This window comes from Mauremys reevesii, linkage group 19 (genome assembly GCF_016161935.1).
Source record: "Mauremys reevesii isolate NIE-2019 linkage group 19, ASM1616193v1, whole genome shotgun sequence".
NCBI lineage: Eukaryota > Metazoa > Chordata > Testudines > Geoemydidae > Mauremys > Mauremys reevesii.
The window spans coordinates 4259172-4282842 of record NC_052641.1 but is presented as its reverse complement, the minus strand read 5'-3'; the positions used below and the strand labels follow the sequence as shown (position 1 = coordinate 4282842).

Genomic DNA, 23671 nt, shown 5'->3' with positions numbered 1-23671 from the left:
ATGTGATTGACAGGTGATCTCCTCCACCCCGGTCCACACTGAAAGCTGAAATTCCCAGTCGATCGCAGGCCGCTGCTGTTCTGCCCGGGAGCGATGGCACGGCCCAGGCAATGCAGGAAACCTTCCTCAAGGGCTGTGCCCACAGGGTGGTGAGAGGCAGCTGCTCCTGTGCCACCGGTGCCCTGGCCCCTCCCCTGTGCAGCCCCACAGGGCTCTGCTCTCTCCCTGGGCCTGTGCCACTGCTGGAGAATGGGCGATGCCAAGTGCTCCAACAGCAGCATGCAGAGGTGCCCAGCCCTTTCCTTCGCTCCCAGCCCACAGAGGCCTGGGAAGTCACTGGAAGTTATTCCTGGGAATTCAGTGGGCTTTGCCCAGAGTCACCGGCTATGCCAGGGTTGGGCTGGAACCACGGCATGGGTGGGGAGTGGCTGACCCAAGGCCCGGGTGAGGCGCTGGCTGGAGGCAGAGGGACACAGACAACATGCGTTTGTGTATTTAATTCTGGTGGATGCAAGGCACTGGGCAGACGACATCACACAGCACCCTGGTGGCAAAAGCTACAAACCACTGCCAGCCAGGCGCCCCGAGGCCCAGTGACCTGGAAGTGGAGGGCCCTGTGTCCCTTTACAAAGCCGCCTCTGGCAGTGCACTGGCTGGGTACGCATGTGGCTCAGGGATTAGGTAACTCAGGGGAAATCAGAGCAGTGCCTGCGATTCTTTTCCAAAGGATCTTTAGTTTTCACCCCACCATGCAGCGGGAGCACCGGTTAGGAAGGGCAAAGCACCCCTAGCCAAGTGGGCCCCAAACAGCTCCCCTGGGACTGCAGGGCAGCACTGGGCACAGGACTGCAGCTTGCAGGGGCACTTGAACCAACAGCCTCGTGGCCCTGATCCAGACGCAGGACGCGGCTGCACATGGTGCGCTGCAGAGCTGCTATATGAAGCTTAGATCCCAGCCCAACATGGCATCTGCATGATAGGAGTTTGTCTAGCCTCTCCCCTCAGCCAACGCTTCCCTGGCCCACACAGTGGACAGTGCTGAAAAGCCTCCTCTGGTCCCTGGAAAGACTCTCAGCTTTCAAAGCACTTTCTGACATGCCCCCACAAGCTGCTCCTGGGTTACACTAGAGCTGAGAATGGAGATTAGGCTGCAAGGGTCAAACTCCTTCCAGGAAGGCTATTGATCTGAACACCCCAGCAGTAGAGACCTAGGGACTCCAGAGCGAAGGTGCATAAAAGGGACCAGCCACCTGACATGTGGAAATGCACAACCAAAGTCGCCAGCCAAGCGGATCTCTGCCCGTAGCAGCCGCTGAAGGAAAACCAGCCCCTCAAACCAGCACTTTCAGCTCCTCTGTGACCACGCACTGCACCTTGCCAGAGTGACCCTTAGCACTGCAGGGCTGAACCTAACCCGTAAAGTCCCAAACTCCCCATCACGCTGTATGCGAGAGACCAGCATGCCCCATTCCCATCACAGCCCCACAGCCCCCAATCACACTAGGGTCGTTAGAGATGCAGCGCACAAGTGTCTCCCATCTACATACAAACCTCGGCCCCCAAGCACGAAATCGTAGCACTTCTAAGACACGAGTAAAGGGCACCAGGGTGACAAAGCATCACATACTGCTGAAGAGAGGTAGGAACCCAGTTATAAATCAGTGCCGGGGGGGGGGGGGGCACATTTCCTAATCTCCACCCAGGAGCTGTAGCAGTGCTGGGCCTTCTCCAAACACCAGGGATGTGCAGCCACCAGCGATGGGATGTTCCAACCCCCCCGAAAAACTGCTTGATCCAAACCCAGCTAATCTGACAAAGCAGGTGAGCAGGGAGCAAAGCTGCTGTTACTGTGACTTTCCCGACTTCCTCCTCCACCCCTGGGATTCTTACGCTCAATGGTGTGTGACGGGTCCCACTGCAGGAGCCCCTTCCACAAGCCAGATGTTTACACAATAGACCCCTGCAAACCTCTGCACTCAGAGTGTGACAGCTTGTGACGATGCAACAATCACGTCACACAGCTGGGAGTTCACTCTGCACTTGCTGCCCCATCTGAATGTGTCCAGCAACACCAGAGTAAAACTAGCCTCAGAGGAGCCCCGGCCCCTTCGTGCTCAGGGCTGATTGCTGAGGTGCAGGTACCATCGCGCTCTGCGATGGGAGGACTGGCTAGTCTTGCCCAGCAAGGCAGAGAGGAAAGGATCGCTGCCCACCCGGCTCCTTGGCATGGGCAGCACAGTACGGGTGAGGGGCTTAAATCTGCCCTTCGGGGAGCTGCCCCAGGCCCGAGTCTGCAGGCCAGCCACCAGCCCCGCAGCACAGCCCAGGGAGCCGCCCCCAGCCTGGGCCCAGCCCGACTGACCCCCAGGACTGAGCCCCACAGGCCCAGCCCGCCCCGGCCTCGGCACTCACCGAAGGTCGTGAGATAGAAAGAAGAGTCCAGCGGGTCGGCCTGGCCGGCACAGAGCGAGACTCTGCGGACGTCGCCGGGCTCCATGGCCGCCGGGCCCAGCGGGCCTGTGCTGGGAGAGCTGGGGGCGCTTGGCAGGAGCCTCAGCAGCCAGTTAACACGGCAGCGCGCGGCCTGCACAGAGCCCAGCTTCCAACTGCCCGCCCGCGTTTGAACAGCACAAAGGGCTCTGGCAGCCCATTGGCCAGGCCGTGAATGGGGAGCTGCACCTGCCTGAACAAACAAGGCCCTGGCCACACACACACACACGCAGACACTCTGATACCCACAGAGAGAAACTGACACACACACACTCTCTGATACACACACAGAGACACTGACACACACACACACTCTCAAAAACACAGACACTGACACACACACACAGACACTCTGATACACACAGAGAGAAACTGACACACATACACTCTGATACATACACACAGACCCAGACACACATACACAGACACTGATATGCACAGAGAGAAACTGACACACATACACACTCTGATACATACACAGAGACACTGACACATAGAGACACACTCATAAACACAGAGAGACACCGATACACACAGAGATACACCAATACACATACACACACATTCTGATACACACACACACAGACACTGACACACACACACTCTCTGATACGCACAGAGAGAAACTGACACACATACACACTGATACACACAGAGAGACACTGACACACACACACAGACACTCTGATACGCACAGAGAGAAACTGACACACATACACACTCTGATACACACACAGAGATACACTTTCAAACACAGAGAGACACATACACACACACATACACAGACACACACAGACACACACACTCTGATACACACACAGAGACACTGACGTGCACACACACACTGACACTAGTGACATATGCAGACACTGATACACACAGAGACACACAAACACACATATAGATATTGACACTGATACACAGACACTGACACACACACACACACAGACACTCTGATATGCACAGAGAGAAACTGACACACATACACACTCTGATACACACACAGAGATACACTCAAACACAGAGAGAGACACTGATACACACACACATACACAGACACACACAGACACACAGAGATACACCAATACACATACACACACACTCTGATACACACACAGAGACACTGACGCACACACACACACTGACACTAGTGACACATGCAGACACTGATACACACAGACACACACAAACACACATATAGATATTGACACTGATACACAGACACTGACACACACACACACACAGACACTGATACACACAGAAACACACAATGACACATACACAAACACACACAAATATACACTGACACTCTGATACACACACCGACACACTGATACACACACACTGATACACGCATACAGCTATTCTGATACACACAGAGAGACACTGATACACAAAGACACTGATAAACACCGAAACTCTGATATACATACACACACACTGACACTCTCACACAGACAATCTCTGATACACACATTGACCCTCTGATATACGCATACACACACAGTGATATACACACACAGAAACTGACACTTTCATACACAAACTCTGATACACACCCACACACACTGATACACACACTCACATACACAAATTCTCATACACACACTCGCACATTGATATACATACACAGACACTGATACACAGATACACACACTGACCCCCTAATATACACAGAAAGAGAGACTGATACATACACTGCAATACACACACAAACTGACCCTCTAATATACACATACACAGACTCTCATATACACACACATTCTGACACATACACACACACTGATATACACATTGACCCACTGATATACACAGACACTCTGATAGACACACACACTGACACACTAATATATAGATACAAATTCTCATACACACTCATATATACACACAGAGATACTTTCACACACATTGACACTGGTACACACACACACACACACACTGATATATGCACTGACTCTGATATATATACACATGACACTCTGAACATACACTGACACTCTGATCTACACACAGAGATACTCTAATACACACACAGATTTACACACTGACCCTTTGATATATACACATACACTGTATCAGAGGGGTAGCCGTGTTAGTCTGGATCTGTAAGAAGCGACAAAGAGTCCTGTGGTACCTTATAGACTAACAGATGTATTGGAGCATGAGCTTTCGTGGGTGAATACCCACTTCGTCGGATGCATGTGAAATTTCCAGAGGCAGGTATATATATGCAGGCAAGAATCAGTCTAGAGATAACGAGGTTAGGTCAATCAGGGAGGATGAGGCCCTCTTCTAGTTGAGGGAGCCATCGTGCAGCAAAAAAACTTCAGGACCAGACTCCAAAGAGAAACTGCTGAGCTGCAGTTCATTTGCAAATTTGACACCATCAGCTCAGGATTAAACAAAGACTGTGACTGGCTTGTCAACTACAAAAGCAGTTTCTCCTCCCTTGGTTTTCACACCTCAACTGCCACAGGATTCTTTTACACATACACTGACACTGATACACACACACTCTGATATACATATTGACACTGATAGACACACACACTGACACTCTGATCTACACACACAGACACTCTGATACACACATATTTACACTGACCTTTTGATATATACCAGGGGTCAGCAACCTTTCAGCAGTGCTGTGCCGAGTCTTCATTTATTCACTCTAATTTAAGATTTCATGTGCCAGTCATACATTTTAACATTTTTAGAAGGTCTCTTTCTATAAGTCTATACATAACTAAACTATTGTTGTATGTAAAGTAAATAAGGTTTTCAAAATGTTTAAGAAGTTTCATTTAAAATTAAATTAAAATGCAGAGCCCCCCAAACCAGTGGCCAGGACCCGGCAGTGTGAGTGCCACTGAAAATCAGCTTGCGTGCCTCCTTCAGCACCCGTGCCATAGGTTGCCTACCCCTGATATATACATATACACTGACACTCTCATACAAACTGTCATAAATATAAAGGGAAGGGTAACAAGCTTTATGTATGCAGTAACATCAAATCCCTCCTGGCCAGAGGTACAGAATCATTTTACCTGTAAGGGGTTAATCAGTTCAATTAACCTAGTTGGTACCTGACCAGAAGGAGCAATGGGAAAAGATGATACTTTCAAATCGGGGGGGAGGGGTGTTTGTGCTCTCTTTTTGTTCCTTCGGGGAGAGAGAGAGACCAAGCAGGTAACCCATCTCTTGAAAAGATACCTTGAAATGATACATCTAAAATTACAGAAATTGTAAGTAAAAGCAAGGAAATGTGTTAGATTATCTTTCGTTTTATCTTGTGAATTTTCCCTATGCTAAGAGGGAGGTTTATTCCTGTTTTTGTAACTTTGAAGTTGAGCCTAGAGGGAAATCCTCTGTGTTTTAAATCTTTTATTCACCCTGTAAAATTACCTTCCATCCTAATTTGACAGAGGTGCTTCTTTTACTTTTTTCTTTATAATAAAGTTCTTCTTTTAAGAACCTGATTGATTTTAGTGTCCTAAAAATAAAGGGTCTGGTCTGTACTTTTATTAAAGGCAATTGGTTGGTGTATTATTCTCAAGCCTCCCCAGAAAAGGGGTGAAGGGACTTGGGGGGATATTTGGGGGAAATAGGAACTCCAAGTGGTCCTTTTCCTGAATCTTTGTCTAAATCACTTGGTGGTGGCAGCAATACCGTCCAAGGACAAGGACGGTATTGGGGAAGTTTTAACCTAAGCTGGTAGAAATAAGCTTAGGGAGTCTTTCATGTGGGTCCCCACATCTGTACCCCAGAGTTCAGAGTGGGGAAGGAACCCTGACACACACACACATTCTGATTTCCTGGGTTCACACGCAGACATCATGCTTGCAAGCCAGGCAACACTGCCGACTAAGGGCACCAGGGTGCCAAGTATCAGAGGGGTGGCCGTGTTAGTCTGTATCCACAAAAACAACAAGGAGACTGGTGGCACCTTAAAGACTAACAGATTTATGCATCTCCATGCATCTGAAGAAGTGGGTTTTTTACCCACGAAAGCTTATGCCCAAATAAATCTCTTAGTCTTTAAGGTACCACCAGACTCATTCTTTTGTGGCACCAGGGTGGGTATTTACTGATCCCAGACATTCTGGGAGGCAGTGGTGGATTTAGAGTTAGTGGGGCCCTGTGTGCAGCTTCATTTTTGGGAGTGGGGGGAGGCCTTGGGACCCAGCCAAGAAAAAACAAACATTCTCTCATCTCCCACCCACCCCCGTTTTCATTATTTTTTTCTTCATCGTCCTCCTATATTATAAGTAATAGAAAGTAAATGAAAAAAAAGTGAGGTACCTTGATTGGGGCAGGGGGTTGGGGTGTGGAAGAGGGTGCGGGGGTCGGGCTCTGGGAGGGAGTTTGGGTGCAGGCTCTGGGCTGGGGCAGGGCGTTGGGGTGTGGAAGGGGGTCCAGGGGTCAGGCTCTGGGAGGAAGTTTGGGTGCCGGCTCTGGGCTGGGGCAGGGGGTTGGGGTGAGGAGGGTGCAGGCTCTGGGAGGAAGTTTGGGTGCAGGCTCTGGGCTGGGGCAGGGGGTTGGGGTGAGGGTGCAGGCTCTGGGAGGAAGTTTGGAGTGCGGGCTCTGGGCTGGGGCAGGGTGTTGGGGTGTGGAAGGGGTGAGGGGTGCAGGCTCTGGGAGGGAGTTTGGGTGCGGGCTCTGGGCTGGGGCAGGGGGTTGGCATGTGGAAGGGGGTGAGGGGGGTCAGGCTCTGGGAGGAAGTTTGGGTGCAGGCTCTGGGCTGGGGCAGGGGTTGGCATGAGGAAGGGGGTGAGGGGTGCAGGCTCTGGGAGGAGTTTGGATGCGGGCTCTGGGCTGGGGCAGGGGTTGGGGTGAGGGGTGCAGGCTCTGGGAGGAAGTTTAGGTGCAGGCTCTGGGCTGGGGCAGGGTGTTGGGGTGTGGAAGGGGTGAGGGTGCAGGCTCTGGGAGGGAGTTTGGAGTGCGGGCTCTGGGCTGGGGCAGGGGTTGGGGTGTGGAAGGGGTGAGGGTGCAGGCTCTGGGAGGGAGTTTGGGTGCAGGCTCTGGGCTGGGGCAGGGTATTGGGGTGTGGAAGGGGGTGCGGGGGGTCAGGCTCTGGGAGGGAGTTTGGGTGCGGGCTCTGGGCTGGGGCAGGGGCCTGGGGTGCAGGAGGGTGCAGGCTCTGGGAGGGAGTTTGGGTGCGGGCTCTGGGCTGGGGCTGGGGTTGGGGTGTGGAAGAGGGTGCGGGGGTCGGGCTCTGGGAGGGAGTTTGGGTGCGGGCTCTGGGCTGGGGCTGGGGCAGGGGGTTGGGGTGTGGAAGAGGGGCTGGGGTCGGGCTCTGGGAGGGTGTTTGGGTGTAGGCTCTGGGCTGGGGCAGGGGGCATAGGAGGGGGTGAGGGGTGCAGGCTCTGGGAGGGTGTTTAGGTGCAGGTTCTGGGCTGGGGCAGGGGGTTGGCATGTGGAAGGGGGTGCGGGGGGTCAGGCTCTGGGAGGGAGTTTGGGTGCGGGCTCTGGGCTGAGGCAGGTGCTTGGGGTGCAGGAGAGGTCAGGGGGACAGTGCTTACCTCAGGTGGCGCGGCTCTCAAAGTGACTGGCAAACAAACCCCTCTGGCAGCAGCTCCTAGGCAGGGGGCAGGGGGTCTCTGCACACCACTGCCTGCAGGCAGCGCACCCACAGCTCCCATTGGCCGCAGTTCCCGGCCAATGGGAGCTGTGGAGTCAGTGCTCGGGGCGGGGGCAATGTGCGGAGACACCCCCCCCCCGGGGGCCACAGGGACATGGTGGCCACTTCCGGGAGCGATGCGACGGGGAGAGAGGGAGGCAGTGTGGGCAGGGAGCTGCCTTAGCCCTGCTGCAGGCACATCTCTGCACACTCCTTGGTGGGAGGGGGGCAGCAGGTCTCTGTGCGTTGCCAGGGGTGGGGGCAGCACGCGGAGCCACCTCCCCCCATCAGGGGCATGCAGAGACGTGCCAGCAGCTTGCCACTTCCAGAAGCGGCGTGGGGACACTGGCCACAGAATGCAGGTAGCCTGCCTGAGTCCTGCTGCGCCGCCAGCCAGGACTTGGGGGCAGGTTGTCAGATGAGATTTGTCCTGCATTTGGGGGGCCCCCCATTGTGCTAGGTCCTGTGTGTAAAAAGTGTCTGAACGGGTTCTCTCCTGCCATCTAGTGATGAACTGGAGAAAAGACCTCAGGAGCGTTCTATTTGCACAGACACATCAATTCTGCCTAGATCAGGGATAGGCAACCTATGGCACGCGTGCCGAAGGCGGCACACAAGCTGATTTTCAGTGGCACTCACACTGCCCGGGTCCTGACCTTCAGTCCAGCGGGCTCTGCGTTTTAATTTAATTTTAAATGAAGTTTCTTAAACATTTAAAAAACCTTATCTACTTTACATACAACAATAATTTAGTTATATATTATAGACTTATAGAAAGAGACCTTCTAAAAATGTTAATGGTTGACTGACACACGAAACCTTCAATTAGAGTGAATAAATGAAGACTCGGCACAGCACTTCTGAAAGGTTGCCTGGCCTAGATGATCAGTGAACGGACCCGCTTGCCAAAGCAGAGGCGACGAGTAACTGTTGATAGTTGGGGGGGGCACAATTTAAAGGTTTTGATAGTGTGCAGAACCCACTCCCTGCAAAAAAAAATATATATATATATATATATAAACCCTGGCAGAAATCCATGTGCGCCACCTCTGTGCCAAAGTGATCAATTTTGGCTATTTTGGGTAAAGAAAGGCAAGAGAGATGACTCCAGCAACTGGAGATCCAGCTCTCTCTGTTCCACCATGTACAAATTTTATACCAGCTGCCTCGCGGCTGGGATCACAGACTGGTCAGTGAACAGAGAAGCTCCATCCAGAAAGGCTTCATGTTGTGCAAAGGCTGTTACGAACACAACTTTGTCCTTCGAACTGCCATCCACTGAGGCAATATGCCATAGCATGGCTTGACCTGCCTAATGCTTTTGGATCCATGTCCCACCAGCACATTTTTGCCACGGTCCAAGAGCATGGGATGCCTGAAAACTTTCTACAACTTTATGTAGGCTGCACCACCACCATCCACTCCATGGAAGGAGAGACTCCAAAAATTCCAATCCATAGCAGTGTGAAGCAAGGCAGTCCCCTCAGCCCCATTATTTTCAACCTAGCCATGGAACCACTCATTCGAGCGATCTCCAGTGGTCTAGACTGTTTGGACCTGTTCAGCAACCGAATGAATATCCTGGCCAACGCAGACGATCTGGTCCTCATCACAGACAACCCTGAGAGTCTCCAACAAATGCTCAGTGTCACCAGCCAAGCTACTAACTGGATGGGACTCTGCTTCAATGCTAGGAAATGCACATCCCTGCATAGCGATGGCAGTAGAAGGGACTCAGTCCAGGTGACACCATTCCAGATCCAGGGTGAACCCATGATCTTCCTTGAGGACGGGCAAACATACCAACATCTGGGCATGCCCACGGTTTCCATGTCCAGCAGACACCTGAGGATACGATCGCGGAGATCCTGTGGGATGTGGCCAAGATCAACTCCTCCCTGCTGCCACCATGGCAGAAGATCAATGCCTTGAACACCTTCCTGATCCCCCGTATTTCATTTGTCCTGCGGGGATCTGCCATGGTGAAGGTACCTCTCCAGAAGATGGACAACACCATCAGGCAGCTAGTGAAGAAGTGGATGTTTCTTCTCCAGAGGGCCAGCAATGAACTTGGTGTACATCTTGCACAGGCAGGGCGGCACCAACGTCCCTCGAATGGGTGATCTGTGCGACATTGCCATGATCACTCATGCCTTCCGCCTTCTGACGTGCCCAGACGCCATGGTGAGGAACATCGCAGCGAGTGCTATGCATGATGTCACGAGGAAGCAAATCACCAGGACCTCCTCCGACCAAGATGTCGCCACCTACCAGAGCAGCTCCCTGGAAGGTGAAATTGGAAGGGGGGGAGAGGCTTTGCTTTGGACTCATGCTCGCAATGCTACACGATGACCAGAGAAGTGTATTGGCTGCCATTGGACGTGGTACGAGGAACGCCAGGAGCTGGGAGTCCTGGTGCCACAGGTGAAGAATACAGAGCACACAATCATCACTCCAAGAGCTAGAACCATGCTGGAGACAACCCTGAAGGATGCTATCCGCTGCCAGTACGTGGGAAACCTGAAACGGAAGCTGGACCAGGACAAGGCCTTCGAGGTGACATCCAAGTGGGTCGCCAGCAATCACTTCCAGGGGCAGCTTCACCCAATTTGCCGACTGGAGGTTCAGCCACAGGGCCCGTCTCAGCTGCGTCCCGCTGAACGGAGATGTATGTCACGGAAACTGGGACAAGTGATGCAGGAAGTGCGGCTATGCCAGTGAGTCCCTACCCCATGTCCTGTGTATCTGCAAACCCCATTCCAGAGCCTGGCAGCTCACCACAATGCCTTCCAGGATCGCCTAGTCAGAGCCATCCCGCCACCTGTGGGGAAGGTGTCCATGAACTCTGCCATCCCTGGGACAGCCAACTGCGACCAGACACTGTCATCACCAATGAGGCACAGAAGAAGTTCATCATGGTGGATGTCACAGTTCCTTTTGAGAACAGGACCCCGGCCTTCCACGACACCTGAGATCAAAAGCTGGAGAAATACCCTCCTCGGGCTGACACTTCGAGAGCTAGGGGTTACTAGGTCCAAACTCACACACTGATTGTCGGAGCTCTGGGCACATGGGATCCTACTAACAAGCGAGCGTTGCAGGAATGCAGAATCGGTCAGCACTGTGCTTGGCTGATGCGGCAACTCATGGTATCAGACGCCATCAGGTGGTCGAGGGACATCTATTTAGAACACGTCACCAGACATCGGCAATACCAGCAGAGATGAGCGGGAGTGCCATTGAGAAATCAAGTCAGGAAAGTAACTGAAATACTTCTCTGGTAGATTGTATTTACTGAGGCACAACCTAGCCTAAATTCTCAATTACTGAAGGAGAAGCTACACTCATTGCTATATTTGCTTTCCACAAGCTACTCTTAATATAACTTTTTGTAAGTGATGTACCAGAATATTTGGATGCTAATATTTTAACTGTATTGTTAAATTTATTAACCTCAATTTGGAATATTGCAGACTATGTACTAGATGTATTTTATGACTTTGAAACCAAATTTTGTACTTTTGGACAGTTTAAGCATTATACTCACAGGTAGAGAAACCCTTTCCTTAGCCTGTGTATTAGATCATTTTAACATTGGCTTTAATAATTTTTCTAAAATGTGAATGCTGGGGTAATGAAGTGCTGTTATAGGGCAGCAGACCTGTGCTTAGCCTGCCTGATTGGGGGGGCTGACCCCCACTCACTAAGCAGGGGATCGTATGACAAACCCCAGTGAAAGGCATAACAGGTGGGCATAGCTGTTCTCATCCGGGCGAGGGAGTGGATCTGTTTTAAGGGCCCCAGGAGCCAGCTGACCCTTTCCCCTCCAGGGTTTAAAGACAGAGCTGACTAGAGGCCTGGGTCTTCTCCAGTGATCACTACAGCTGAACTCACACCTCTACTGAGCTTGACACCTGCTGTGGAGCTGGTGGTGTGGTGAGAAGACAGGGCAGAGGGCAACAAGCCATGAGTGGGGTGCAGCGGAGGGAAAAGAGGACTGGCATATTAAAGAGACATTCATCCACCAGACCTTCCCACTGCAAGGAGGGAAACTGAGGCAAAGAACACTGCCCCAGACACTGTGGGGCGGGGGCATTTGTGTACTTTCTAGTCCTTGTTGCAGTGTTTTCCCCAATTACTGCTTTGTTGTCTTCTTTGAAATCAGAGTGTTCTCTAGTTATACACAGCCCCGGTGCTTGCGAGAGGGACGTCTTGCCTCTTGGAGGTGCCCAGGGAGGTTTCGTTTACTTTTCCCCCAACTATTGGGGGGGGCTCAAGCCAGTTTGGTTTTGTGTTGTTCAGAGGGATCCCTAGATACTGACCCCAGCTGTGGTTGCTGCTGCCAGTGCCTGCCAAGAGGGTCCCGTGTACAAACCCAGCCAGGTGGGCCCTGCCCCAGACAGCTCACACTCTCAGTGACGGCCGGGGACAGACAGAGCACAAGGGAGCAGTGGGATGGAGAGTGACAGGACCTTGCTCTGGAGCAGACCCAGCCAGAGAGCCCCTACGCTTCTGCCCAAGGATGCCAAAATCTGCACTCAGGCATGTCCCCTAGGGGAGCACTGGCTCCCTGGCCTGAGAGCAGGGCACAAGCCAGGACAGGGAGGGCAGGGGCATCGGGGTGGGGGGGGGTGTCTTCTCCACATAGTCTCTCTGGGGGGCTCTGCGCCAGGTCGTCTCCCAGCACAGGAGGGACAGCACCGATTTCGGGGGGCAGCAGCCCCAGCCCTGGCACTCAGTTTGTGGTTAATGTGGCTATGAGCATTAAGGAGTCAGGGCCCCAAGGCAAATGCCATTTGCTGGAATAATCCCTGCTAGGCGGCTCTGGCTCCCTGGCTGCCCAGTGACCCCAGCGTGGATACTCTGCCATCACCCACATGCAACCCCCATGCTCTGCCAGGAGCTGGCCTCCGCCAAAGGGACACTGCTCTGGGGTCGCACTGTGCCTGCGAAAGCACCATCGAGCTTCATGCAGGTGTACCAGGCTGGGGCGCTACCTGGCTGCTGGGGAACAAGCTCCGATGCCCCTTCCCTTTGTGCTGGGGTGAAGGAGCCTTTGGTGAAGCTGGGCTGGCACCGAGGGGACCGGACCAGCCGCAGGCTGGGGCATCGCTTTCTGCCCCACCACCCCCATCATCCTACCCAGCGCCCAGTCTGTCCCTGGGGTATGAGCTAGAACCGTCTCTTCTCACCAGCCCCCGTTTAGTGAGGGCTGGGATCCCATGGGCTCCAGGACCAGGGTGGGACACGCACACCCAGCCGGCTTGGGCAGTGAGCCAACGCCAGCCCAGAGGAGCACGGTGCTCAGAGAACCTTCAGAGCTCCCTCTACTGGGCACACGGGTACGCACTGACCCCGCTGCATTTAAGCATCAAAACAATCCTAAGGATTTTTTGGCAACTGACAGATCTGGAGCTGCTCCGGGCAAACTGAGGAACGGTGTCTGTGGGGCTGGTGACTGGGCTGCTACCGTATGGATAGACTGATTTAGTTTAATAGGGGGCTGTTGGGAGGGGAATGAATGGCTCAGGATAAGTCACCTCTCAGCAAACGCTGAGCTCTCAAGGGGCAATGCCAGAACTATTCGTTTTCATGATGTTGCCTCCTCTCCAGCCAACCCACAAACCTGGTTTGCACCAGGACGGAAGATACCAGGGAACATGGAAAGAACGAGACAGCTCTGGCAGGATGAAAAGGGACCTGTCTGCCGTGAGGGGGAACCAGGCAGAGCCGCTCTGAGGCCATCTGATGAAGACAGGCCTGGGAGGATGGCAGGACTCTAGGCAAGGCAAGACACACAGCTGGAGGCAGTTGTTTTAAAATCCATTTTCTCTAGTGCTCTGTTCCTACTGCAGAGCAAGCCCTGCTCTGGGTCACGCTGCTCCACACCAGTCACAGACTCCCGCAAGGAAGGCCACAGGAGCTGAATCCAGCTGGATGTGGGGGAAGTGCAGTGGCTATTCAGACAGCTGTAGCCCAGAGCCCATTCTGAGTGTGGTGGGAGAATCATGGCATTCCCACCCCAGGAGAGAGAAAGGCACAAGGACCAGAAGTGAAAGTAAGCCGGTACGGGCAGGTACGGTGTGCCGGACCGGACCGGCTTCCCCAGGCTGACGCTTTAAAGGGCTTGGGGCTCCCTGCAGCGGCCGGAGCCCTGGGCCCTTTAAATCGCCTCCGGAGCCCTGCTGCCGCTACCCTGAGGCTCCAGCAGCCGGGCTCAGGCAGTGCTTTAAAGGGCCCGGGGCTCCTGTCGGGTAGTGGTGGGCCCCAGTTTAAATCACCTCTTAGCCCCAGGGCTCCCAGCTGCCTCTGCAACTGATAGCTCCAGGGGTGATTTAAAGGCCCTGGGGCTCCCAGCCACAGCCGGAGCCCGGGGGCCTTTAAATCTTGATTTAAAGGCCCCACCTCTTCTGGCTGAGGCCCCACCTCTTCCAGTTGAGGCCACGCCCCCACTCAGTACTCCAGTGTATTGGTAAGTCCTTTAAGTTACTTTCACCCCTCACAGGGGCTGACATCAAAGGGGGGCCCTCAGAGACAAAAGAGGGGCCAGAGGGGCCCGAAGTGTCACCGCGACCGGTCTCTGAACACTGGTTTGTTGCAGAAGCAGGGAAGTTTCCATCTCTTTGTGGGGGGCTGCTGCTTGGAATGTTAGTTGTTCTATTCCTGTCTGCAAATACTGACACGTCCCAGGGTGCTCTGCAATGGCTGTACACGGGGGTGGGATTTGCTGATAACTGGGTTTAATCAAATACATTTGTTGTCTCAAGTTTTAGGTGACAAAACTTTTGATTTTGACAATATCAAGTGACAAGAGGCACCTGGGTCTCTAGGCAGCATGGTCCAGCGGACCAGGCAATGCACTGGAGTCTGTCCCTGCCTCTGTCACAGCCGTCTGGGTGCCCTTGGGCAAGTCACCTCTGCTCACTGTGCCTGTCCCAGCCCCTGGCTGTCCTGGCTAGTCAGCGGGAAGCTCTTTGGAATGGGACCTAGCACAATGGGACCTCAAGATGCTTCTGGAATGTTAATACGTCACCATCAAACCTCGCAGCCCCGGCCTCTCCCTGCCCAGGACACTGCGCTGAATTTCGAGATGGTGACATCATCACAGGTTGGAAATTTGGCTTAAGCTCCCCCAGAGCCGCCCGCCCTGCTGCCCGCCTGCAGTGCCTAGGAACACAGTTCACTGGAGCCCTCTCCTCGCAGTGCCAGTTCTGTTCTGCCCTTTGGTCCGAGAGCTGTAATTACTCCCAGTGCTTGTAACTCAGGTACGGAGCTCCCCACGAGAAGCCCACTCATTTCACCGCCGCTCTTTGGGAGTTGGGGACTGAACCACTAACTGCTCCGCCAGCCATGGGCCAATCTCTACCCTCTGGGGTAGCCCCACAGCTGCCCCACTGATTTTGGGGGCATTCCCCAGCAGATTTCTCTGCATCTACTACCATCACAGGGGCAGATTAGGGTTTTGTGGGGCTCCTGGGCCAGAGTAAGTAGGGGCCCTTCCCGACCCCTTCTGCCTGCAGTCCGTCCCCCCCATCCGCTCCCTCGTCCAGCACTCCTGCCAGGGAAATGGAGTCAGGACACGGGGGCTTGCCCCGGTCTGCCCACCCAACCGGCGCTCCTTCCAGGGATGAGGGGTGGGGTGTGGAGGGTGCCCATTTTTCCAGGGGGCCCCAACTGACCGGGGCACCTGGGTACAGGCCCCATTGGCCCAGTGGCTAATCCACCACTGGTCACACACTGCTGCAGGAGACATGGAAAGGGCGTCCCTGAGAGACAAAGCTGAGTCAGGCTGATCCACTGCACATCTGGGAGCCTTTAATCACATGGATTAATGCTTGGTCCAGTCCTGGCCTCCCACCATGCTTACCCCACATGGCAGGCAGAGACTCAGCGGGGACTGGGACAGCCAGCTCAGGGGCTCCTCAGCGTGACCCTGGCACTGTCTCGGATCCAGCCCAGCTTGGTAGAGGGTGAGAGCTGGCAGGCTGCTCTATGCCCTTCTCTCAGGAACACCACCCTGTACGGCGAACCTCGCTGGCAACAGCCGAACAGGCCTGGAGTAGGGACCCCCCCCCAGCCCTAGAAGAGGCGCCCCGAGATGGGGAAGAGAGGCACTGCCCTGCCGGGGGCGGGGGGCTCGCCCCAGCCAGGCCGTCACCGCTCCGTGGGCGTGGAGAGGAGCAGCCCACCCCTTGTCATGTCTGTACCACTGGGACTGGGCCCGGGCAGCCTCACCTGGGCAAAACAGGCTCATTTCCTCCATCTCTGTGCAGCCGGCACGGGGTGCCCTGGCACAAGCGTTCTCGCTGCTGGGGAGTGCCTAGTCCCTCTGGGGGGCCAGCAGAGCCCCACAGGAGAGCAAAGCCGCTGGCCTGGACAGTAGCCAGGGAGGCTTCGCCCCAGCTCTGGGGGAGGGGATGATTTCACAGCACCTTCTAGAGGAGGCTACGCCGGGGTTACGCCTGCCCAGTCCGCTGCCTGGTACTGCGACACCAGGCCTGATCTCTCAGGCTGCATGGGCGCTACTGTCAGCTGGTGGTTGCAGCGTGCTCCCCTGGCACTGCACCACCCTGCTGTGCTCATGCTGCTCCATGCTCAGTCATCTCCCCTTCCCCCCAGCCACACAGCACCTGGCCACACCCACCCAGGGCAGCCCCTGCAGCGCTGGGCAGGGACCTCCCGTAGCCACCTACCCTTTCCTTTCACTGTGGAATGGCTGATCTTCCTCCGCCGGCTCACTCGCGCCCCTCTCTGCTTCCGCGGCAAGGATGGGACTATGGCATCCTTCACCTCAGGGGACAATGCACACGCCAGCTCCATCCCTGCCCGAGAGAACACAGCACAGCTGAGAAGAGCCTCACTCAGCACACGGCACAGACAGAGAGGTGGCCACATGGTGCGGGCCAGGCTGTGCAGCATCCTCCACCTCACCTTCTCCAGGTTCAGTCATTCCCCCTGCCCAGCCCTGCTCTGCCCCAGACACCCGCCAGGGCCCTCACGCTGGGACGGAGCAGACACATTCCCCCTCTGGATGCATCATGGATATGGCAATCTCCACTAAACCCCATCAGTCCAGGAGCTGGGAAGGAGATCGCTGCCCACAGGGCTGCTCTGCAATCACGCATCTGACCTGTAACTCAGAGCAGCAAGTAGCAGCAGCTCCATGAACCATGGCAAGAGGCCAACCTGTGAGCTCACCCTTGGTTTAGACGCAGATTTGCCGCACAGAGAGGGAATCGTTTCCCACTGGTCAGAGTAACTCCCTGTGCCACCTTGGGACACAGAGATGTACACTCATGTACAAACCCAACCTAGCCCCAATCGACACCAGAATAGAAAGCGAAGCCCTACATGTTCCCAGGAGGATTTTCATCAGTGCTCAGCATGGGCTTGTGTGTTCCCAGCACTGCAGAGTCAGCAGGTGTCAGTGGGAGCAGACACAAGCCAACTCAGAGCACTTGTGAAAGTCCCACCCTAAGACAGCAGCTGATAGTGATGTCACAATCCACCCTGCTGCGTACCCAGGACAGCATGTGCTTAGCCAGCACAAGAGCACTGCTCTGGAGCAGGCACCGTCAGGGACTCTAGACACAGCATTGTCCAATGTCCTTCTACTAGCACAGAAAGAATTTCAGGGCAGTTCAGATTCCTTGGTTGCTGGTCAAATAACTTTTTCTTATCTAATTCTTTGTGAGCAGTGAAGCACGGCTGTGGGTGTGACAGCCATCTAGCCTTGGTAAAATCCCTGTGTGTTGTGGACGTCTACAAGCCCACACAGCCCTTCTACAACCCTTTGTACAAATAAGAATGAAGTTCTGGAGCACAGGTTTAATTTCACATCACCTGCTTCCCTGTCACCACAATACTGCACTTGGGCTGGTTCTAAACCCCTGAGAACAGAAATCCAATTCCTAGGGGGGAAATGGGTCCTTAATGGGATTTGGGCCCTTTCTAAATATCCCTTTTGCCTGCCCGCCCTGTCACGGAGTGTGGGGGAGTCGGGGCCCTGCACCCCAGGGCTTCCTGCGATTCACCAGGACTCAGCCAGCCAGGAAAGCAGAAGGGTTATTTAGACGACAGGAACACAGTCCCAGACAGGTTTTACAGGCACAGACAACAGGATCCTCCCCAGTTTGGTCCATCTTGGGGTCCCAGGAGCATCAAAGCCCCCTTAGGGGGTCAGAGTCCTGTCTCTGCTTCCCTCCATTCCCCAGCCACCTCCTGAAACTCCTCTCACTCTCCAGCCTTTGTTCAGCTTCCTGGGCAGAGGAGTCACCTGCCTCTAACCCCTTCCTGGGTTCTCACGTTACATGCTCAGGTATCCTCCCTCCAGCCAGTCTCCCATCCCCCAATGCAGATCGTCTTCCCAGGCCAACACCCCCACCCTCGCTCAGCATTCACAGCCCACAGTAAGAACAGTCCCAGTTCGTCACACACCCCAAACACATACACTAAGGGCTTGGCTACACTTACAAATTTGCAGCGCTGCAGCAGGGTGTGAAAACACACCCTCTGCAGCGCTGCAAATTGCGGCGCTACAAAGCGCCAGTGTAGTCAAAGCCCCAGCGCTGGGAGCCGTGCTCCCAGCGCTGTCCGTTATTCCCCACAGGGAGGTGGAGTACGGACAGCGCTGGGAGAGTTTTCTCCCAGCGCTGGCGCTTTGACTACACTTAGCGCTTCAAAGCGCTGCCGCGGCAGCGCTTTGAAATGCAAGTGTAGCCACAGCCTAAACAAATACACAGAAGCAAAGGTATTGTATGAACACACCTTACACCCAATTTTTCCACAAGATCAGAAACAGCCACACCTCAGTTCTGTGTGTCACAGGGAGAAGTAGCAAAGAATTAAGACCCAGACGCATCTGACTTACACTTGTTTCACGTACTGTAAGGATTTCTCTTTCAGGCATGCTGTAGGGAAACAGGGTGTGAGCAGTCATGCCTAATAGTTACAGTCAGCCGCCTGGAACAGGAGCAGGGGGCAGAGCTGGAGTCGGCATCAGGAGTCAGAGCCGGGCCGTGTCAGGGGCTGGGTGTAGGAGCAGGAACAGGGAACAGACCCGGCTCTGGGCTAAGGAGGCCAGGAACAGGCTGGGGGCATAGTAACAAACAGCCAGGGAATCACCTTGTTCCTGTGCCTCTCTCCGGTGTAATGAGTCCGTCCCCGCCAGTGGGTGTGGCTGGGTGTCTCCCCCATCAGGAGCTCTGTGGGAAATTAGAGCTCCGCTAGCCCCTTGTTTCAATGAGTCGGGTGAGCTGCCTCCCGGTGAACTTTTAGGTCATCTTGGGTTTGACGTCTCTGTTGTATCCAGTCCAGGGCTGCTGGGTTGGGGGAAGTTGCAGGTAGCTGCAGGTATGACCAGGGGCGGAACCCATAGTTTGAAAAAAGGGCTTTGCCCCATAGAAGCATGTTCTGCATTATTGTATGTGAACTCTGCCTGAGGTAGCAACAAGGATCAGTCATTCTGGGGAAGGTTTATATGGCATTGAAGATACTGCTCCAGGATCTGGTTGGTTTTCTCCACTTGAGCACTTGTCTGAGGACGGTAGCAGAGGAGAGACAAGAGCAGATGCCCAAAATCTGAAGAGCTTCTTGCCAACTGCAGGAGGTAAATTGCACACCGTGGTCAGAGACAATGTGCTTCAGGAGGCCATGAAGGTGGATGACTTGGTCCACCAGAGTTCTTTGTCCAAAATGTTGTTATTTTTCTCCATAGGTCTGACTTTCCTGGAATAAAAGGTGCCTGGATGTGGCAACTGTTGAGGACCGTACCTTTGGGAACGCACTGCTCCAAGTCCCCAAGTTGGAAGCATTCGCTTTGATGGTGAAGGCCCTGCATGGTGTCGGCGTGGACCAATATCAGAGCAGTGGTAGATGCAAATTTTACTTGCTTGAAGGCCTTCTGGGCCCCAGGAGACCAGAGGAACCTGGTGTTTTTCCAGAGCAGGTCAGCAAGGGGGAATCCGCCTTGAGAACTTTAGGATGAATCACTGGTAGAAGTTCACGAATCCCAGGAAACACTGTAGTTTGCAAACATGCTGTGGCGTGGCCCACTCGAGGACTGCCTTTACCTTGCACAGGTCCATTCTGAGACTAGAAGGAGATAGGATGAACCCCAGAAATTCTAGGGAGGACTGCTCAAAGATGCATTTTTTACTCCTGGGGGAATTCTGCACCACTGCGCAATGCAGAATTTTGCAGAAAGTAATGTGGGGTGCACAGAATTTTCTTTTACCCCCACAGAAATAGGCTGCAGAGATGTTGGCGACCACTAGGGGCTACTGGACCTGGCAGAGCCCAGCTTGCAAATAGAAGACAAGGCTGGGAGGAGGGGAGGGGGGGAGCTGGAGGGTTCCCAGCACACTCTGAAGTAAGGAGGTGGCGCGCAGGAACCTCCACACAAGCCTGGGATCCAGCATCAGGCTGTTTCTCCCTCTGGATCCCTGGGCTCGGGGGGGGGAGTGTCTGGGCTGGGGGAGGTGGCCCACAGCTGGCATCTGGGGAGAGTGGGAGGGGGTGTGAGTGTCTGGGCACGGGGATCTGACTGGGCTCGGGGGGGAGAGGATGTGAGTGTCTGGGCTGGGGGTGGTTGTGGCGGGGCTCTGGGGGGTGTGAGTGTCAGGCTGGGGGGGCGTGACTGGGCTCTGGGGGAGAGGGGGTTCGGGTGTATTGTCTGGGGCAGGGCATGGCTGGGCTTTGGGGGAGAGGGAGTTCAGGTGTATTGTCTGGGGCAGGGCATGGCTGGGCTCTGGGGGAGAGGGGGATCGGGTGTATTGTCTGGGGGGGCATGGCTGGGCTCTGGGGGAGAGGGGTTTCGGGTGTATTGTCTGGGGGGGCATTGTTAGCCAAAAGGGCTCGTTCTCCCCGGAGCTTACCTAATTACACCAAGGAGGCACGGAGACAGGAAGACGAGTACCACACCCTTTATTGATCGGTCAGCTGAGCGGGTGTTCCTCTCGGCTAGTGCCAGAGAAAGAGACACACCTTACATGGCCAGATGGGCTTACCTTTATACCCCGAAACAAACAACTTAGCCTACGTTTGTCTACGTCATTTGGTTGACCTGTAGAACCTGTACATGCATCTGTTAGGGGATAATTGGATATGCAGGATACATATATCATTTTGTGGGGGCTACAAGATACATCTGTTGAGGATACATTTGTCATTCTGAAGGGGACACAAGATACATCCGTTGACCCTTTGTACTAGATACTTTGGATGCATACATGTGAACGCAGCTGCATACACTTGGGGAGCCAACATATACTTGGGGAGCCAAACAAAACTGATAAGCGAAATAGCTGACTTAGGTAGATACACGGCTTTCAGTCTAATGAGTTCTGTAAGCTTTCCAACACAGTTTGGACAAGCATAACATAACTTTGGTTTACTCAGGCCTAATACGGAAAGGCTTCATTAGCACTATAATTTTCCAACAACTCCCCCCTTTGAGAATACTCACCAAACCTTTTGGCTGAGTTTTCTCACACTTTGAGACCAAAAAGCAATGAAGCTCTGCAGAAATATTTACAACTGCTCTTTTAAGCTTAGTCACCCCCAACCCAGGAATGAATGCATGGACAAAAGAGTGGAACCTTGTTCATTGAACAACTAAGGGATTGGGGCACTGACTATAACTCAGGTAGGTATACCTAATGGTTTAATTTCCCAGATGTCTCAGTGAATAATTTAGTCCCATATGCATCCTCCCCATGGACCCAGCAGGATTCGGTATGTGGGAGCCACACCCACCCTAACCGGTCCATATGCTTGGAAGGAGCACTGTGAATGTACACACTTTCATCCAGAAAGTGTCCGAATATGTTTCCATGACCACAGATCAGATGGTACTTCAGATGTGTCTGTAAGGGCAGTGGGCCAAGTCTGGTACTCAAGATTACTCCAAATGGCCATCAGCTGGTCATTCAGGAAATCCTGGATTTCTAAACATACTAGATCCCACTGCAATGCCTTCCCAGTCTTAGTGATATTTAATACCATCTCTGTCTTCAAAAATAAGGCTAGTGGCCTTTTCTAGTTGGCCCAATTTCTTAGCATATTCTTGGCTTTGAAAAATAATTCAGATGACTGCAACACTATTGGCCCCAGCCCACAGGGATCTGGTCAATTCCCCTTTCTCCAGAGGAAATAACCCAGGCTCTTTGTTGTGCTAATCTAATGGCAGCCCCTTGTGAGCAATCTGGGTATGTAAAAGTGATCTGAAAACTGGATAAAGGCAATGTCATTTAAAATCCAATTAGGGAGGGCAATACATACTAAAGGATTTATCCAAAACACAGGGCGCAGCCTGTAGAATAAACCCCAAAATTCAATTAATACCACATTTCCAAACAGGATCCCACAAGTTTCTTCCTGCCAGTGTAGAATTTTTGTTTCTTTACCAGGGTCAGTTCTCAATGTCCTTTTTAGTCAGGAATTCCTGGACTTTGGCAATGTCAGTGGAGTGAGTGTTTTTTTTTTCTTCTTTCCCAAAACAATTGTAGTTTAGCATTCTACAGGGGAGAGATTATCAGCACATCACCCTGTAATGGTTTTTGATTCTTCTAGAAAAGTTCAAAGGCACAGTAGGTCTGTCAGCGGACAAGGGAGAGGTTAGCTAGCACGTCACCTTGTCCTTTTTCCCTGCTGTCCAGAAGGTACCGTGGAGCTAGAAGAAGGAATAGGCTAATCATATAGGAGAGTTCTCCTTATGTGGACGGGTCTTTTTGCAGTGAGAATCATGGGTCCAAGCAGTCAGTCTTTGGCACTTCACAGCGGTGTTGGTAATCAGCAGGACTCAATAAGGGCCTTTCCAGCGTGGAGCCAAAGCAGTCTTTTGTTGGTGGACCTGTACATTGATCCGGTCTCCAGGTTCCATGGAGTGGCAGGGCTGCTAGGGTCTTCGGGTAGTGCGTCTTTACCTGTGTAAAAAGGAAACCTAACACATTGCATTAGTGTCTTTGCAGATTGTACAGCCCCCCTTTTCTGGTTGTTAGCCAAGTGTCCTTGAACGAAGACAGTGTATTTTTCTTTTTCTTTTTCTTTTTTTTTTTTTTTTTTTTTTTTGGACTGAGCTTGCTAGTTAAAGTTTTTCTCATTTAACTCGTTCTTTTTCCTTTTCCCCTTTTTGCCTTCCTTTTTTAACCTACAAAGGAAACTTACTTTTTACTTATACACCTTTTGTTAACAATGAACACATACACATTGCTGTTATACAGTACATTAGTCTTATTATTTAATGTATGCCACATGTATCCTTCTACTAAAATAACCTTATTACAGAGCTTTGGAACAACAAGCCAGGACAAGCACACCCACTTTGATGAGTTCATTTAATACAAGCTCTAGTTCAATAGCTTCCCACCATCCCCAGCCCTCTGGCTAGAAATCTGAGGTAGCCAGAAGGATCCCATGTACAATATGGGGAGTGGGTTAACTTTTCATGTCCTCGCTTCCAAAGACTGTTAGTATGCAAATTTTAACAACAATTTTCAATTAAAAGATTTGGCCAATGTAGTTTCTTTCTCTTACTTAAGAAAATATATTAGACTTTAATAG

The 23671-nt window shown here is 52.9% G+C and overlaps 1 protein-coding gene across 3 annotated transcripts in view; it reads right to left on the bottom strand.

The window, feature by feature from the left end:
• The window catches only part of RGS3 (regulator of G protein signaling 3), a 199394-nt gene extending 181818 nt beyond the window's left edge, over positions 1-17576 (bottom strand). Inside the window, exons 1-2 of one of the 3 annotated variants that reach the window (XM_039506171.1) lie at positions 17462-17576; positions 16804-16932 (exon numbers count right to left, since the gene is read on the bottom strand). In XM_039506171.1, the coding sequence (XP_039362105.1) occupies positions 16804-16932; positions 17462-17483 (151 nt within the window). In that variant the 5' untranslated portion in view covers positions 17484-17576. The other 2 variants (XM_039506172.1, XM_039506173.1) reach the window with 2 other exon arrangements.
• Positions 17577-23671: the final 6095 nt, after the last annotated feature.